Here is a 20,266-nt window from a genome sequence, read left to right on the forward strand (position 1 = left end):
AAGGTAATCATCCTGGATTACCTGGGTGAGCCCAATGAGATTAATGCAACTGTCTTTTAAATCAGTAAACAGAAGAAAGCACATTTCATAACCACCTACGTAATTACTTTTACTGATACTTTTTTATTTATTTATGTGCATTCGAGTTTCATCTGATGTCACTTCTTTTCAGTCTAAAGAAGTTCCTTCAGTGTTTCTCATGAGGAATTTCTGCTAGCAACACATTATTCATCTGTGTATGTCTCTATTTCACCTTCATTTTTGAGGGATAGTTTTAAAGGATAAAGAATTCCTGCCTGTTTTTCCCCATGTACTTTAATATCCCACCCATTGTTTTGGATGAGAGCCCAGCTCTTAATATTATTGTGGTTCCCTTGTATATGAAGAGTCTTTTTTTTTCCCACTGCTTTCAAGATTTTCCTTTTTATCAGTTTGACATGGAGGTGTCTAGGAGTGGATCTCTTTGTGTTTATTTTACTTGAAGATCCTTGAGCTTTTTGGATGTATTGAATATTTTCCATGAAATGAGGGGAATTTGGGGCCATTATTTCTTTAATTTGTTTCTGGTACTCCCCATTTTTATGGGACTCCCATTATACATGTGATGGTATCTCCGAGGATTTTGAGGTTCTGTTCAGTTTTCTTCATTTTCTTTTTTTTCCTGTTCTTTGGACTGGGCAATATCTTTTTTGCTATCTTTATGTCTGTTTATTTTGTCTTTTGTCAGCTCACCTCTGCTCTTGAGTTCCTCTAGTGGGTTTTGGGTTTTTCATTGCAGTTCTTGTATTTTTAAACTCTAGAACCTCCATTGGGTTTTTTATAATTTCTGTCTCTTTAATTGACTTTTATTTGATGAATCATTGTTGCCATCTTATAATTCTTCAAACATATTTACTAATTTTTGAAGCCTTTCTTTGTTAAGTCCAACATTTATCCTTCCCTTGCTCCAAGACACTATGTCTGTTAAGTGTTGTTTTGAACTCTATGGTTAACTATTTCCTATTATTTTCATATTTTTGTTGTTGAAAACTGGACATTTTAGATAATATATCATAGCAATTTTAGATTCTGATTGCCTTATTTCCCAGGAGCAGTGGTTATTGCTAACCACCAGTATCTTGGAATACTGGAAGTCCTAACTCCCAATACCTTGCAATATGACTGTATTTGGAGATAGGGTCTTTTAAGTGGCAATGAAGTTATAATAATGTAATTAGAATAAGCCCTAATGCAATATGACTGGTATGCTTAGAAGAGACTAGGACACAGACACATAAAGAGAAAAGACCATGTGAAGACACAGGAAGAAGACAGCCAAGTGAAAGCCAAGGAGAGAGGCCTCAGAAGAAACTAACCCTGCCAACACCTTGATCTTGAACTTCTAGCCTCTAGAATTGTAAGAAAATAAATTTGTTGTTTAAGCCACAGTTTGTGGTGCTTTGTTATAGAAGCTCTAGGAAAGTATTAGACACCTTGAGCCAGTAAAACTTCTACCCTTTCCTAATGAATCAGTGTAGCTTGAGCAGTATATTCAAAGTTGAGGCTGCCCCAGCTTTTACTTTATTTTTGCAAGGCCTCTTGTTCAACCAAGGGCTCACTACGACCTTCTCCAGTCTCCTTAGTATGTATATAGCTTTGCACATATTTATATTCTTCCAGACTACAGGGGAAAAGTAGGAAGTTATCAAGGTTCACTGTGGCTGTCCTGTTCTTCAGATTTCTCTGTTGAGTTTCTGGTAGGTTGCTAGTAAATTTTTTGCCCCAACAAGTATTGTGATCATGGTCAGGCTAGGAATGACATTGGCCTTACCTGCTTGTTTGCCACTGGGATTATGGTTGTTTTAATAACCCTCTTGGTAATGGAACTTTCTGAACTCTGTTCCAAATAAAACTAGTCCTCTCAAGCAGTGAGGCTGCTGGGTCTCACAGTCTGACTCACCAAGGTAAACTTCTGCGTAATGGAATCTGAGGGTGGGGTGGTATATTAGTCTGTTTTCACACTGTTATAACAAACTTGTCAAGACTGGGTAATTTATAAAGGAAAGAGGTTTAATTGACCCACAGTTCCATATGGCTGGGGAGGCCTCAGGAAACCTACAATCATGGCATAAGGCAAAGGGAAGGCAAGGACCTTTTTCACATGGCAGCAGGAGAAAGAAGAGTGAGTGAATGAGGAACTAGCTAAACACTCATAAAACTATCAGATCTCATGAGAACTCACTCACTATCATGAGAATAGCATGGGGAAAACTGCCTTCATGATCTAATTTCCTCCCACTAGGTTCCTCCCTCAACACCTGAGGATTACAATTCAAGATGAGATTTGGGTGGGGACACAAAGCCTAACCATATCAGGTGGGAAGAGTGGGAACAGTCCCAAACTAACATGCTACAGACATCCACTGTTCTTATTGAGGTCTAGATTTTCTTAAATAAACACTTTGCAAGTTCTCGTATGCTTGATCAACTTCCTGACTGTTTAGAAGGTTGTTTATTGATAATTTTGTTCAGTTTTATAATTTCATTTTTAGGGAGAGTTACCATGTCCCCAGTCAGCCATTCTGGAAATGCAACTCATTCTCTCTCTTCATAAATCCTTTTACCATATAGTCTTATAGTTGTTTCTATATTTCAATCAGTTGTTGATTACAGTAGTTTTCCTTGACCATCCTACATAAAATAGTCTTGCCTTATCTCCTTACTTTGCTTTATTTTACTTCATAACATTTTTCAGTTCTTGACATTTTATATTTTTATGTGTTTGTTTATTGCCTTTCTCCCCCAATGGAATGCAAACTCCCTAATGGAAAGGACATTGTTTTGTTGATCATTGCATCCTTAGTGCCTATGACAATGCTTAGCAAATAGCATGCTCTCCATAAATATTTGAGAAAGAATGAATGAATGTTAGATATGTAGTCTTTTAAGCTTGTGAGAAAATAATCATTCTCATAAACTTTTGTGAGTTGTTATAGCATTTTTGGATGTTGTTACACTTGATTCTGCAATTACATTTCTAGGAATCAACCACCTAAAGAAATAGTGGTCTTGTATGCAAAAATATTTATACTCAAGTGTTCACTGCATCATTGTTTATAATTTAGAAAAAACTGGAAACCAAGCTACATATGCAGTAATTAGGGAATGTTGAATACTAAGAAAAACAATGAAGGTAATAAAAGACATTATTTAGATATGTTTTGTAATGGAAAGATATTTCTAATCATTGCAAAAAATGCATATGACAAAACAATGTGAATATAATACATACAATTAGTAAAAAAGAAAATGTGTGTGTATTGGTCTTTTTTTGTATGAATTGGATGTGTGGATATCATGAGAACTATATTAAGGAAACAATCACTTTTTACGCTATACGCTTTTTACTTTTAAATTTAGCCTTATGTATTACTTTTATAATTTTATGTTTTCTATTTATAAGATAATAATAAAAAATAAAGGCACTATCACACATTCCGTTCATATTAGTTCTAAATATTTTGCATCATCTCCTCATTTGTATTTGTATTCATCTCCTCATAGAGTGTAGTTACTAGAAATCAACATCTTTTGATTTGCCAGAGAGTGAGTAAACACTTACCAAATTGGAACAGCTACATACTGAGTATATAAGTGCAACAGAAAATTCCAAAGGGTAGAAGAACAGTAAAATACGTGATACTTCCCTCCCAAGTTTCTATAGCCAAAAAACAGGGAGAAATCTTATGTTATTATCTTTAGTGAGTGCAAACATGATCATGGAAGGAGCTACTGGTATGAGAGTCAAAAAAAAAAAAAAAAAAAAAAAAAAAAAAGGAAGGAAAATAAGAACAGATAAACCTTTCACCATTTGAGTTCCTTAGACATTTCTACTCCTTTGCCCTCTGCTACACTTTCCCTAGCTTTCGGTTCCTCAGTTCAGCATCTGTGGTTTCTGTATTTGATCTCCATTGCTTAGCATTCTTGTCTCACTCTGACAGCTTTTACAGAATCGCTGGCACAGCTCTCTATCTAAACTCTTCAGTTACTAAGATTTGACTCTTCTGTCTCTAATGATAAGATGGCCACCAACAGATTTATCAAGCAATCATTTTCTATTAAAACAGCTATTATTAATGACAACCCTTTGTAAATTTACATACATGGTGATAAAACTCTCACATACATATTGCTCTAATATCATTTAAAATGAGTAATACATTCAAAAAGAGTTCAAAGAACATTTAACTTGGAAGCATAAGGTGATTGTGACTGCTGGGATCAATCTGGGATAAACAGATTCCCTTCTGTTGCTATCAGAAAGGTATTTTCAACCACAAATCTGATTGGTTAGTTATGTGAATAATATTGGTGCTCATCCTGAAAATGTGGGTTTTGTGCTGACTGTGGAAAGACAAGAATGATACTCAGATCTAGAAAGAATGACATCATAATTATCTCCCCTTCAATTCCTTCTCTAACTCTTCCTCCTCCTTCTTTGTTGGGTTTATTTAACATCTTTTATATTCAACAAACTATCTGGTAGTAGGAATTAGATGATAGGAATGCAATGACACATAAAAACTTCCTGATTTCTTAGAGTTTATAATGAAGTAGAAGAGACAGAAAGATAATATAAGGTACCATATAAAATGGATAAAAACTTGCTCACTCATTATAGGGGACAGGAAGGACAGGAGGTTCACTCCAAGCTATTACTCTCTGGCAAGGCTTCATAAAGTGGTAGGAACTTTGAAATAAAGGTAGGACTGAGAAAAACAAAGAGAGGAAGCAGCATTCTAGGCAACTTTAAATTTTTATTTGCTTGTGTCCTCGTAACCTATCTTGTTTCAGAAAGAGTTTAATAGCATAAATTAAAAATGTGACAGAATAATTAAAAAATTCAGACATAAAATAGAACCAATAGTAAAGTTAAAATATATATCAGAACAACCTATGGTTTTTAATGTGAGAACAAAACTGAATGTAAGCAATATAACGTTTTGAGAATTATAGTGTTCATTCATATATGGTATAAATAGGAAGACAAGGAAAAGATGTAGAAGGTTGGAAATACCAAGGTAAATAATTTTGATTTAATTTTGTTGGCAGAAATCCACAAACATAATCATAACATTTTATCTAGAAAGTACTTGGGACTTCTTAGCTGACAAGACTGTGAAAAGTCATTTTGCCCATATTCCTTATTTTTTTATTTAATTTTTTTTGAGACTGAGTATTGCTCTATCACCCAGGCTGGAGTGCAGTGGCACAATCTCAGCTCACTGCAACCTCTGCCTCCCGGGTTCAAGCGATTCTCGTGCCTCAGCCTCCTCAGTAGCTGGGATTACAGGCGCCCTCCGCCATGCCCAGCTAACTTTTGTATTTTTAGTAGAAACGGGGTTTTGCCTTGTTGTCCAGGCTGGTTTCAAACATCTGATCTGAAGTGATCCGCCTGCCTTGGCCTTCCAAAGTGCTGGGATTACAGGCGTGAGCCACCTCGCCCGGCCCATATTCCTTAATTTATATGAGAGTTCTATTCTAAAACTCCCTCCCTGACTGAAAGCAGCAAAAGGTCAGCCAGATCAGCTCAAATGTGAAAACAACCTAGGAAACACACACACACACATACACACACACACACACACACACACACAGACACAGAGAGAGAGAGAGAAAGAGAATGAATGAGTCATGAGTCCCTGGCAGATGATGTAAACTGTAAGCTTCTGGACCCAGCTTAAGTCAGTAAGTGACCCTTTTTGCCTTAAATCAAGTTGGATTGTATTTCCTGTTACTTAAAACCAAGATAACCCTAATTAATATATACTTAAATGAAGAATAAGCAATATTTGGTAATTATAAAGACAGTAGAAAGACAGATGAGGTATTATGTCAAGGTTTTGTGTGTAGGAGATTGAAATGAGGGAGTCTTGCAGTGTATACCTTTGAGGAGGTAAGTAATTTCCATTTTCTATCTGTTGAGTTTGATATGACAGTGATAGCAGCATAGCCAAGTAGAAAAGTCAAGCTAGCTTTTAAAACAACAGGCCAGGAGTTTGGAAGAAAGAACACAGCAGTTAACTGGCAGGCATTTTCTTCATTTTACACAAAAGAAAACTTAGAAACAGGTAAGTTAAGAAACTTTTCCATGGGTTTACACACAGTGAGTACTGAGGATAGTATTTAAATAAGTGCACTCTGATTCTGGAATCTATAGTATTAACCATTTTGCTACATGAGGAGTGTATTTCAGATTCATGCACTTTTCTGACACTGCCTGGGAACACTGATAACTTGATGAGTTTGTAGATTTAGCCAAGACCCTTGCTTATGTTAGAAAAGTTGGCATGTAAAAGTCCTGTAAAATGTTGGCTGCCTTAGCAAGTGTAAGTACATAATTCTATAATGGCCCTAGAAAAAGATAGTGGTTTCGAGATATAAGTCTAATATACAAGTTCATTTTGTGTAACTAATCACAGCAAACTTGTGCTAAAACTTGTGATTTTGAGAGACTGTAAAACTGGTCGTTATTACTGAGTCCAGATCAGATAAATACAGACTACAATGGTTTCTCACACTGACTGCAAAAGGCAATCCTTGGCAATTATGCCATGTTAAACTGATAATTAAAAGTTTATGAATAAAAATAGTGACATATAACTTGAAACAATTATGTACTTAATAACTTAAGTACTCCTTCCTTATTCTCTGTCCTCAAAATTAGAACTAAAGATTTGTAGATTGAATGTTTAGGGCAACTGGACAATTTTCTTACAATTTATAGGGAAAATCTGGTCCATGTTTGTTTACATAATCACTCATTACAGATAATATATTTTGGAGAATTACTGCATTTTTCTCTTATTATCTCACTATCCTCCAGAGTTTTGTTCTCCAGGTTTGGGTTCTTTCCTCTGACGTCCCCCTTAATAACATGTCACAGGTATGGAGAGAAAGTATGTAGGGGAGGAGGAGGAAGTTTATCCTTCACTTGCAAGGACGCTTCTACTCATTACTGAAATTGTTATTTGTTTTGTTCTGTTGGTCAAACAAGGTGTTTCACTCCAATTTGTCCTTATTTTAAATGTGAGATTTTGTTAGCTTTGCTAAGGTCTTTTGCTGCACTAATATTCTATGATTCTGAATTTAAAGCCAATATAATTAAAATAAACCTATTGTGTTATCAGTAAAGATCTTCACAGTTACTGGAGAACTAAATGGAAACAAGTTACATTTATTTATATTTAGCATTTTTGGCCTTAAAGCAAAATTCATGTAAGATGCAAAGACAGGCTATGTATGAAAGCTCTATGTTAAGCCAGAAATTGCTAGATGTCTAAAATTTGAACTGTATGTGTCAGTAGCAGAATTCTTTTGTTTTTTTTGCAAAATGGTTCTATGGTCCCAGATTATACTTTTCTTGTATTAAGAGAATCATTAAGTGACTCTGTGCCTGATACATAGACACTTGCCACTGAAGTTTTCAAATTTTTTACTCACTTTAATTCAGCAAATCAAGAATTCAAACATTCTCTTAATATTTACTAAAACTCACAGCCTAGAATTATTTTTGATTTAAAAATTTCAATCAAGAACTCACTGCTAAATCAAAGAATTTCATGAGGACCAATAAAAGCCTCATCTTACCTCCTAAGATTTCAAAATTATTAAAAAGAATAATTTTAAAATTAATATGTTCCCATAGAATTGGTCACTTACTGCTTGTCCATAATTCCTGTATGACAGAGAATTGAAATGAGACAACTCTATTATTGTTAGAGTTACTGCAGTAATTGTAGTTATTATGCAGAAGATGTTTATGATTAAAGTACATATAATCTGAAAAGGAGACAGAAGGTAAATTTATTATATTCAGAATAAACATTTTGGTGTAATAGTTTGCATTGCTGAAAAAAGTCATCTAGTTAAAACTTTGATGTAGTTTCTGAGGTCTTAGAAGTATTAAGTCTTAAGAAAACATTTTTCTAATTTATATAAAGCCCAGTTAATCTGGAGGAAACATTAACACCATCAGTCCATTAATCATTAATCTTCCATTTAGGCTAAAAAGTATTGTATTTTTCAATGTTATAAGTCATTTGGAAGAAAGCATATAAGATATGATTTGGACAAAAGTGGTTCCATTGTAAGAAAAAAAAGAAAATGGAAAATGACTGCTTGTGGAAATAGGAGTCAGTTGATAAAATTTTAATCCTGGGTCTTCATTACCTATGGAAATCTATCAATATTTTCAGACATCAGTTTTTTATCTGTAAAATTATGAGGGCAGACTAATTTCTAAGGTGTGTTTAGCTCTCAGATTCTAAAGTGTTCTTCCCAGTATCTATCCACCTATACCATGCATGGATCTTTAATCTGGACCAATTTCCTACTTCATTACAAGATACAATCTTGTTCCCAAATTGGATAGTTCAGAAAATGAAGTTTTACAGTAGTATAATGTCTATATCTAAAGGCATTAGGTTCTATTAAATTTTTTAACTATAAAGTTTACACAATGTTAAAAGGTAGAACATCAAACAAAATAAAAACTATATATACATTTAGAAACCTATACATAATCATGATTTAACCAATACAGTGTATTGGTCTACATTAAATTATGTTCTTCTAGATTCATTCTTAATTTCTTTATTTATTTTACAGGTAGCGTAGATTCCTTCATTATTTAGACATTATATTTTCATTAAAACTTAATATTTAGCTTTGTGATAAATGATTTCTAGAGATACCACAAACATTTCAACTTACTGCAGATCGAGTTGGATACTTTGTTACTGCTATTATGAAGACTCCTGCAATGATAAACTGGATATAAAAACATATTTATAAATACTCATTGATAGTGCTTACCAATTTAGAATGTACTTTTAACAACTCTCTTCTAAGTCAATTATTTTGAGAATGCTAATAGTAACAAAACACACAGAAGTTTTAGTAGATGGGTCAGGACAAATTTACATCATGTAGTAATACATTGAAAGGTAATAGTAGAGTCAGTCATAACAGAAACATATAGGGGACAGTAGGCAGATTCACATTGTGATAATATGCCAGACAGCCTAAGCAGTCCTGAACCGGGAACCAAGTTTGCTTTTATGTGTATGAGATACATCATATATAAGTCATTTGATTATTGCTTTTAATGTTATCCTTCCTAATGAGATGATGCCACTAATTATGATTACTATGTACATATCCAAATATGGAAAAAGTGGTTCAAGAATTATTCCACATTGTGATGGTACAAAATGTGCAGTCTCTTATGAGATTTGTAGTCATTATTAAGGTAATGGCAGAAATTCATGCCTTTGCCTTTGTTTTTTAAAACAGAGGTTCCATTATTTCATGTCAGGAAGTCTGTCTACTTCCAAGAAGTATAAAACTATACCATATTGTTTGAAGATGGGTTGCACAATTTCCTCAAAGTATTCCTTGTCTTATTTGTTTTAGTGATAAAACACTAAAGAGGCAAGTCAAAGGCTATTTTTGTCATGCTATACACTATATGTAGGAAGCCCAAACCTGAAGCTTACAAACTTCCCATGGATAATTTTAAATCTATATGTTCAGCACTTCATTCCACAACAAAAGCTGAAATTTCTAAGGAGGTACACAGTGAAGGTAAGAACTAGCTCAGAATTTAAGGTGAAAATATCTTGTGAATTTTGAATTAGAGTGCTCTCTAATGAGATTATCTTTAGATTACCATGTGTTTTACAAAATGCCTTTCAAAGGCATTTTAGGCTTAAGTGAGAAGTTTAGTATTAAATTACATTTAGTTGAAATTTTAGATAAATTATCCTAGGAGTTAAATATACTATTTTTATAATGTGAGTGGCTAAACACTAAGGAAAATGCATCATTTATTTGGATTTTATTGGAAAATCCACAGTTTTTCTCCTATTTTTTCCCAAGGCAGTGCTTTGACACATGTGACCCAGTACATCATTTATCATTTATCACCTATGAACCAGTGCATTATTTATGAGCCATGCATCCTTTATGAACCATGTATCATTTATCTGGATTTTGTGTGAAAATTCAGTATTTTTCTCCTATTTTTCAAGGCAATCCGTTGACACTTATGAGCTAGTGTATGTATAAAAGTGGGAGACCTCCTAGAGATCATTGTTTCTTCTAGTGATTACTCGCTGTCTCAATGGGCAGCCATATTGTATCCTACAGCCCTCATTCCATCTGTTTGAAGTGTGGGTTAAGTGGTTTCCTTGCTCATTATTGCTATCCAACCATTCTTTCTCCTCCACTTTTCAGTCACATGTCAGATTCTATAACTCACTATTCTTCATGGTTGAAGTAATCTATTGACACCTTAGCCACTCTTCTTTCGGAATGAATTGACATTTTGACATGCTGATTCTCTCTCCAGCATCACTTAATATTTGGTGATATTTTTACACACACATACACACATATATATATATGTGTATATATACATATCTATCTATCTATCTGATCTTTTGATACGGTTTGGCTCTGTGTCCCCACCCAAATCTTATGTTGTAGCTTCCATAATTCCCATGTGTTGTGGGCGGGACCCAGTGGGAGACAGTTGAATCATGGGAGTAGGTCCTTCCCATGCTGCTCTTGCCATAGTGAATAAGTCTTATGAGATCTGATAGTTTTAAAAATGGCAGTTTCCCTGCACAAGCCCTCTCTCTTTGCCTGCTGCCATCCACATAAGATGTGACTTGCTCCTCCTTGCCTTCTGCTACAATTGTGGGGCCTTACTAGCCATGAGAAACTGTAAGTTCAACAAACCTTTATCTTTTGTAAATTGCCCAGTCTCAGGTATGTCTTTATCAGCAGCGTGAAAATGGACGAATACAGTAAATTGGTACCAGGAGTGGGGTGCTGCTGAAAAGATACCCGAAAATGTGGAAGTGACTTTGGAACTGGGTAACAGGCAGATGTTGGAACAGTTTGGAGGACTTAGAAGAAGACAGGAAAATGTGGGAAAGTTCATAACTCCCTAGAGACTTACCAAATGGCTTTAACCAAAATGCTGATAATGATATGAAAAATGAAATCAAGGCTGAGGCTCAGATGGAAGACGAGGAACTTGTTGGGAATTAGAGCAAAGGTGACTCTTGTTATGTTTTAGCAAAGAGACTGGTGGCATTTTTCCCTAGAGATTTGTGGAACTTTGAACCTTGAGAGATGATTTAGGGTATCTGGTAGAAGAAATTTCTAAGCAGCAAAGCATTCAAGAGGTGACTTGGGTGCTGTTAAAGGCATTCAGTTTTATAAGGGAAGCAGAGCATAAAAGTTCAAAAAATTTGCAGCCTGACAATGTGATAGAAAAGAAAAACCCAATTTCTGAGGAGAAATTTAAGCTAGCTGCAGAAATTTGCATAAGTAATGAGGAACTGAGTGTTAATTCTCAAGACAATGGGGAAAATGTCACCAGGGCACGTCCGAGGTCTTCATGGAAGCCCCTCCCATCACATGCCCTGAAGCCTAGGAAGAAAAAGTGGTTTTATGGGCCAAGCCAAGGGCCCCCGTGCTATGTGCAGCCTAGGGACTTGGTGCCCTGCATCCCAGCTGCTTCATCTGTGGCTGAAAGGTGCCAATGTAGAGCTTGGGCCATGGCTTCAGAGGGTGCAAGCCCCAAGCCTGGGCAGTTTCCATGTGGTGTTGAGCCTGTGGTACACAGAAGTCAAGAATTGAGGTTTTGGAACCTCTGCGTAGATTTCAGATGATATATGGAACTGCCTAGATGCCCAGGCAGAAGTTTGCTGCAGGGGCAGGGCCCTCATGGAGAACCTCTGCCAGGGCAGTGCAGAAGGGAAATGCAGGGTTGGAGCTGCCACACAGAGTCCCTACTGAGGCACTGCCTAGTAGAGCTGTGAGAAGAAGGTCACCATCCTCCAGACCCCAGAATGGTAGATCCTCTGACAGCTTGCACTGTGTGCCTGGAAAAGCTGCAGACAATGTCAGCGTGTGAAAACAGCCAGAAGCAGGGCTACACCCTGCAAAGCCACAGGGGCAGAGCAGCCCAAGGCCATGGGAGCCCACCTCTTGCATCAGCATAACCTGTATGTGAGACATGGAGTCAAAGGAGATCATTTTTGAACTTTAAGATTTTGACTGCCCCACTGGATTTTAGACTTGGATGGGGCCTATAGCCTTTGTTTCAACCAATTTCTCCCATTTGGAACAGCTGTATTTACTCAAGCCTGTACCCCCATTGTATCTAGGAAGTAACTAACTTGCTATTGATTTTACAGGCTCATAGGTGGAGGGGACCTTGCCTTGTCTCAGATGAGGCTTTGGACTGTGGACTTTTGAGTTAATGCTGAAATGAGTTAAGGCTCTGGGGGACAGTTAGGAAGGCATGATTGGTTTTGAAATGTGAAGACATGAAATTTAGGAGGGGCCAGGGGCAGAAAAACTCCCATTTTTTAAAACCATTAGATCTTGTGAGACTTATTCACTATCATGAGAACAGCACAGGAATGACTTGCCCCCCTGCCCCCCACCATGATTCAGTTGTCTTCCACCAGGTCCCTCCGACAACACTTGGGAATTTTGGGAGCTATAAGATGAGATTTGGGTGGGGATGCACAGCCAAACCATATCATCTTTCTAGTACCTTGGGCTTGTGATTCTTGTTCTCTCCTCCAATCCCTGACTCCAAACTATCTTAGTCACTCACTCCCATAATCATTCTCTTGTCTTTGCTGTACCTTTCAAATCTTAATTTCAAATATTCCACCTGATCACCACCTGCTATCTTTCTAACTCATGCCCTCTAGTACTAAAATTTTAACAACCCTTTGACCCCCCCTGGGTCCATAATCTGAGAACTTCAACTCTCTGTTAAATTCTTCTTTCCATCACTAACTTAAATTTCATGGCCAACCATTACAAACACTGCCCTATATCCACTTGCAACTGTTTCACACCTTTCTTGTTTTATTATAGTTGCACAACTAAACAAAAATCCTGATTGTTTTTATCCTATTGCATGCTCGCACTCATGCAGCTGACCATGGCCTGAGAAAGGCATACAACCCATATTCATATCCTGTTCCTAAACCTCAAGTGTGTCCTTAATGCTATATGAAAATAAAACCACCTCTCCATAATCTGTGCACTCTCACTTTTCCTCGATGATTATTTCATATTCTCTCGCCTTTCCTCAAACAACCAAACCACTTCCCCATCCTCGGTCTCAGCTCATAATCTTGCTTAATTCATTGAGCTATTTGAAGTTACTGGGGGAAAAAAAAAAAAAACTTCCACAGGCTTCCAACATCCTATCAAAGCAAATTCTCCTTTTGCTCGCTTTCTCTGCCTTTCCCTCCTGTTTTTGTACTTTGAAACCATTTATAATTAGGCTGGATAATTCTTTGTTGTGAGGAGCTGTCCTGTGAATCACAGGCTATTTAGCAGCATCTTTTGCCCCTGCCCACCTGATGTACACCTCCAGCTGTGAAAATCCAAAATATCTCCAGATATTATAAAATGTTCTCAGGGGCAAAATCGCCTCTAGTTGAGAACCACTGCCCTAGATAAACTTTCTATGCTCCTAGCCATTTGTGCATCAAAATCCATCACCTCTTGCCTACATAAATACTTGATTCCAATACCTGCCCCCATTTACTCATCATCAATTTTCTTTCTTTTGGTTCAGTCCTCTCAACAAAGGATATGATGCTATTTCTTTCAACTCACAGAAACTAATAAGCAAACCCTCTCTGGAGCCAAATTTCCCCAGCTATCACCCCATTTCTTTATACCACATTAAAGTCCTTAAAGAAGCTGTTTGCTGTCTGTAATTCCTCTCTTCCTATTTTTTTTCTTAAATCAACTCCAACCAGGTTTTTGCTTCGTAATTCCACTGAAACTACTTGTAAAATTTACTAGTGCACAGATCATACTGACTTCCATATTACTAAATCCAATGGTCAATTCATAGTCCTTATTTTATTTGACAAAACAGCAAAATATAATATAGTTGATCCTTCCTCATTTCTTCTAACAATTTCTTCACTTGGCTTCCAGGATGCTATACTCTCTAGGTTTTCCCCTACCTAATGGCTATCTAGAAACCACAGAAAAGTGTCAGTAATGAAAAAATTTAGAAAATGAGTACTGACTCATTGGGTGAGGAGACTGAAGTGAAGACAATAAACATGCAAGTTAATCATGCTAATGGATATTATAGTTGAGATTCTTTGCCTTTCACATATCTGGGGACGAACTGCCCTATGGCTGTCACTGTGTACTCCTGTTTTCATATCTCTTGAAACAGCATTTGTAAATTAAAGGTACTCAATATATATTTGTTGAAAAAAGGAATCTGACTTTGAATAAATTATCAACATGAGATTTAGTTACATAATTCTCCTGAAAACCTTGTTCAGAAACCGTTCCCTACCTTATATTATTGGCATGAATATTATTTATTTTATGATTAAAGCAATATATATGTATTCTACTCACAAAAATTCCCCACAAAGTACATCCTGTTTTGTAAGTTATAGGTTCATATATTCCAAAGGCTCCTTTAATTTGCCCCTTATACAAAACCAATAGGAAGTACCACATGAAAACATGAAAGATGCCAATCATAATCTGGATAGCCTGTGAGAAGAGAATGCTGTTAGTACCTAAATAATGTAATTTAAAACACAATTCCAATAAGTGTTAACTATAAGAAGCATTTAACACCTTTACAAATACAAAAGTAAAACAGCAATGCACTTAATAATGTATTTCCTGGATTGGTTATCCCAGAAAAAAGGATCAATCAGGAAGGACTGAGATATACCAAATAGGAATCAGTCATACTGAAAACAACAGGCTGTTCAATAATAGTAGCTCTGGTCAATTCTCCTGTAAGTTAACAGTTTGATTCTATCACTGGCTAGTCTCCCTACCTATCAAGTAATGGTATGAGAGGAGAATATTGGGATTACTTCAGAGAAAATGTGGTTACTAATCTGCTATAATGCAGGAAGCCATAAATCCAACATTTTCTTGTACATTAGTAATTTATTAAAGATGAATCACTTTTTGACTTTTATAAAGGTTTGATTTATCTTTTCCTTCAAGGAGTACTTGGTATGATTTTTTTTCACAAGTATGCTGGAGTGAGGCATAATCCAACACAACAATACAGAAAATATCCAGAATGGACTTGCTTGAACTCCGTTTTCCCATTGGAGAGGGGAAGGAGTTTGAATAGGGGAGAATTATTACTCAACTCTAATTTGTAAGAAGATAATTATAAGCCCAGCAAATTTATTTCTGGATTTATATGTGAACTGATATTTCATATATTTAATCACATTTTTTTACTACTCTTTAAAAATGACAGAGGACACATAAATTTTATTTTCATGTAAACTTTAACAGAAAACTATTCAATGTTTTAAGAGTTCCAGCTCTTTGCAAAGCAGGCAGTCTATGAAATATGTAAATGCAATTGGCTAACTTTAAAAAATACATTTTGGAGAAGTTTTTTTTTTAAGGAAAGGTCTCTTTTTTGGTAATGATCATGCATTTTTATAGATTTAGAATTTAAGGTTTCCCCTTGCATCTAATTTGCAAGAATGGTAATATTTCCAGAAATTCTTTGGATTTGCTTGGAGAAATATCCCCCACTAGGCTGCAAAATCTCACAGGGTCTGGAGTTTGTTTTTCTTATTGCTTTATCACCAGCCTCTAATATGGTGACCAGAATAGAGAAGGCATCCAGCAAATACCTCTTATATAAGCATACTGGTGTCAAGAATAATGATTCCATGTGGCTTTCCTAACTGTTAAAAAAGTAAGTGGGCTTGAAAAATACTCTCTTTTTAAATGATTGACTATTGTTTTATATAAGACTATGAAATATCTAATTAGCCAAAGCTTGTTAAGAACTGCCAGTGTGTGGAGAAGGACAAGATCGGTTTTCTTATTTAAAAATGATTCTTAATCTAGAGCCAATATGAGTTCCAGGAGGTCAGACCCGCCTACCCCCTGCCCCCAGAAAAAAAATGCAAAGGATTACGACATGTACGTAATTCTGGGAAGAAGATTTAGAACTTTCATTCCATGCCAAAATGGTCTGTGACCCCAAAGAGGTTAAGAACCTCTGCTGCACAGTCGAATAGGTGACTTAGATAATTGATCCATGCAACGTTCAAATTCAGAAGAAAAGTTCACATGAGTGGAAAAGTTTTCTCCCCTTTGGATGTGAAAAAGCATGATGCTCATAATTCCTTGATGTTTATTAAGAAAGCTAAACTGTAACTTCACATGTTTATAACTTAATACAAGAGACAAATTTATAATCATCCTACTGCATAGATGTAAGTACAGTATTCTCTTTTTTCCTTTTAAACCTTACTTGGATTTCTCTGTTATCCTGTGTGTAGTGGTTTAGTCTGTATACTTACATCTCAGCACATGAAAGAACATGAGATCAGTCAAAATTTGTAGAAGACAATCAACATTTGAAAAACATAAACTTTTACCCTTTTGATTTAACCAAGTCTGTCCCTCTTCAGATCCAATATGTCCTTTAAAAAAATGAAATAGTTCATGATCTTAAATTTAGTTAGTCAAAGTGAAATCTTACCCCTAAAACGAGAGAATTTGCTGTAGAGATTTTTGAGTGAACACATGCCATACTGCCAGCATTTCCTCTAGATGGTTTTCTCTCTAACCTTTGGTGATATCTTTAGCAAACTTCTACAAAACAATACAAGGCACATATACATGATTTTCTTAGAAGAAAATACATGAGTTTGATCCTTTCCTTATTGTTCAGCCACCGCCTCCCCAAATTCAGAAGCAATAGCCTTCTTCTTTCTAGGCCTTAATATCAGAGGCATCAATTTTCATCCACCTGTTCTGAATAACAGCCTTCATAACTGAAAAGTCTCTCTCTGTGACTAAAACATATCGGCATTTTACAGATATGATCTCTGAGTAGTGAATAGTGCCTACTGTTTACAGAGTAAACAGTAACAGAAATGATAAGGTATGAAGGATATCTAGGGAATAGTATTAGAGAATTTTCAGTAAAACTTTCAACAATTTATTTGCAATTCGTAATCAATTCAATGCAATCCATAGTGCCGTTTGCATTTTCAAAACCAAATTCTTGTAATCATCAAATTCATCAAAAAGTGGGCTTGTGATTATTTTTTCTGACACATACCTGCAACTCAGTTATTTCTATATGAAAAGAATCTTTTATTCTATCAGACAACTTACTGAAGTTGCTCCCACAATGTTAATGTTAATGCATTTCCTGGTCTTTTTTTTCCCTGTTATTCCTGCTTTTCTCTCTGTTGTTCAGATCATCTCCACATTTATATTAAGATAAAACCTGGCTATTAATTATATCCCCTTGTGGATTGTATTTATTTTTAGATCTGGAATTCTACATCTGCTAGTATGTCATGCTTACATAGGTCAATAGCTTGAGTCATGCCACCTCACTAACATGATCCTAAAATTTGAGACTTGATCTTTTCAGAAAGGAGGGAATTTGACCAACTGACCTCTTATTCTCTGTACTTGTAAAATCTCATGACTTAATTATTTTAATAGGTCTTTGTTTTCTAAAATTGTTTTCTCAATGTCTCTTAATGCTATAAAGTGTAGAGACAGAAAAAACTAGTTAAGAACACAAGTTAGTAATAGCAACAGAGAGAAAACAATATGTTACTAACTGAAGTAAGCTTTATACATTCAAACACAATCTTTGAGAAATAAAGTGTTTAGAAGCATAGACAATCAAAATCAATCACTCTGCTATGATTAAATAAAAAACCATAAAATTACAGAATCCATATAGAATAATAAGGAACAGCATATCTACATTGCTATTATTTGTCACTTTACAGAAAACAAGAAAATACAAATAGGCCCTTTTATGTATACAATTGGCCCTCTGTTTCATCTGATTCAACCAATAGTGGATCAAAAATATTCAAAAAACATGCCAGTAAAAATACAAATGCAACCGTCAATGTGGTGTAACAACTATTTACATAGCATTTGCACTGTATTAGATATTATAAGTAATCTAGAGATGATTTAAAGTATAGGCGATTTGCATGTTACATGCAAATCCTACTCCCCTTTGTATTAGGGACTCGAGCACTCTTTGATGTTGGTATCCACCCAGCAGATACGGAGGGATGACTGTATAGAAAATTCTTTTCACTTTCGTAGTTAACAGTGGAAGCACCATGAAGTGACTTGGGGAGCAGAATATCTGGCATCTCTGTAATCTTCATCAGACCCCTACCCAAACCACCCTAGGTTTGTTATTCCTAAAAAATGCCAATCAGAAAAAGTGGGGGTGTTCAAAATTCTCAGGTTAGTTGATGGAAGGAAGAAACTAAGAAATACTACAACATATTCCTGCAATAACTGATGGTTGCAATTCTTTTCTTTTTTAAAAATCATCCTGTGTTTGAGTACTTTAAACCCAGTTAAGCATCCCATTATTTGTAAAAACAAATGAATAAAAGGAATCATTTATTTGTTTTTATTTTTTGGTGATCCTGTCAATCCAAAAGCAGCTGAGGAATGAGTACCCTAACCCTTACTCCCAACCCCATTCTTATCCCCTGAACTTGCTTTATATAGAAATTCTGAAATAGTCGCAGAAAGCTCTTATCTAGAAAACGCTTCTCTATCTTTAGCATCTTTAGCAGGGATGCAACCCCTTGGCGCCTTCAGAATTAAGTCCGAATTCTTTAGCAGGGCAGGTAAAGCCCTTCATGAACAGCTCCTCGCTCGGCTTCTTAACCTCATCCTGACCACTTCTCTGTTTCCACACGAACAGCTCCCGCAGTAACCTTGTTTGGGAAGCCTACTCTGTCTCACAAGCCTGTTAGATGCCCCACACCTTGTTCCCCCAACATTCCGAGCATAATTCCTACCACAGTGTGTTCTTTCGATTTTCAGGACTGGCTCCTAAGTCAATGGGAGCTCCCAGAAGTCAAGGAATTCATTTCTGTATGACCAAGGACAGTCCTGGGCTAGAACCCAGAGACTCAATACTGGATCAAATCAAGAATGGGGCGCGGGGTAGGGGGCGGGGTGCGTTAAGATCCAGACTGATGAGGGAGGGAGGGAGATGATAAGAGAACAGGGAAGCTGTGGGGAGAGGAGCACCGTAATCAGCCTCCGTGTCCCTTTATGGCTTTTGACACGAAATCACTCCAGCAAAGCATCACTACCCTGCATTTTACTTATTCAAGGTTCCGAGAAGTTTCGGGGGGCGCTCGTCCAGGACCCAGACCAGGTTCTCATGCCAGCGCCTGGGCCTAGATGAAGAGGAAGATCCTGGTTGGCAACGCGCTCAGCGTCAGGTCCCCAGATCTCGCTGAGCTACCATCACAGGGATAGCCTGGAACCCAGCACCCAGCCGACCCTCAGGCTCCTCAGGGAGTGAAGGTCTCCAATGGCAACGGTGTGCTCCTCCTGCGCCTGCGCTCCCACTCGGGAACGGCAGAGGCGGAGAGAGTGCGTGTGCGCAGACTCACTAGGCCCCTGGCAGCCACGTGGTCAGACAACCGGTCAACTACATTTTGGTGTCTCTAGGAATGGTTTCTGCAAACCTGTGTTCTGAGATTGCCCATATTGGTGCGTTTCTTATACACACACCTGCTGCACAGTGACCAGGATCACCGGGGAAAAGTCTGCCCTTCACCTTTTCTGTCTTCAAAGAAAAATGTTGACCACAAGTGCACTTTGAAGGGTGCACTTTCAAGTGAAGTGACTGAATCAATGGCTCACTTTTTTTTTCTTTAAACATAAATAACCGAAGAAGGAAATTAGTGACGAGAGTAATACTTAACAAGACACCAGAGGACTTTTTGATCCACTTGCTGAGGTGGGTTTACCTTTTGGGTGATACATGGTGCCAGTTTTCTGTCTGAGGTGTAGACAGTAGTTAAAACAGTGTTTATGAAGAGGTCCTGTAGATGAGGAGTACAGACCATCCTCTTAGGCAGCTATCATGACTTACTGAGGCATTTACAGTACCTGGGGAACAGTTACTCAATACCATTTCTCATTTATTCATGGAAGATTTAAATTGACATTGTGGAAAAGTTAAAATTCCAGCTTGTACTGTAAATTTTTAGTCAATGATAGCCAGTGAGTAAAACATGCAGAAAACAAGACAGATTTTTCTTTCATAAGGAAATTTTCTGTGCTTCCAACATCTTTATTTGCAAAAGCTAAATCATGAGTGTGTCTAAAATCCATCAAGATCTTT

General features: G+C 36.6%; 1 protein-coding gene across 1 annotated transcript; it reads right to left on the reverse strand.

The window, feature by feature from the left end:
- Positions 1-3,601: 3,601 nt before the first annotated feature.
- MS4A13 (membrane-spanning 4-domains, subfamily A, member 13) lies at positions 3,602-19,414 on the reverse strand (the record flags this gene model as incomplete). The annotated part of the gene is made up of 6 exons (XM_011974356.1): positions 19,224-19,414; positions 16,601-16,713; positions 14,476-14,616; positions 8,755-8,811; positions 7,702-7,821; positions 3,602-3,697 (listed from the first exon to the last, which is right to left on the reverse strand). Coding segments are annotated over exons 2-6 (465 nt in total), but the record flags the coding sequence as incomplete, so codon positions are not given.
- Positions 19,415-20,266: the final 852 nt, after the last annotated feature.

Source organism: Mandrillus leucophaeus, unplaced genomic scaffold, assembly GCF_000951045.1.
Source record: "Mandrillus leucophaeus isolate KB7577 unplaced genomic scaffold, Mleu.le_1.0 Scaffold1443, whole genome shotgun sequence".
In the NCBI taxonomy this organism is placed as follows: Eukaryota; Metazoa; Chordata; class Mammalia; order Primates; family Cercopithecidae; genus Mandrillus; species Mandrillus leucophaeus.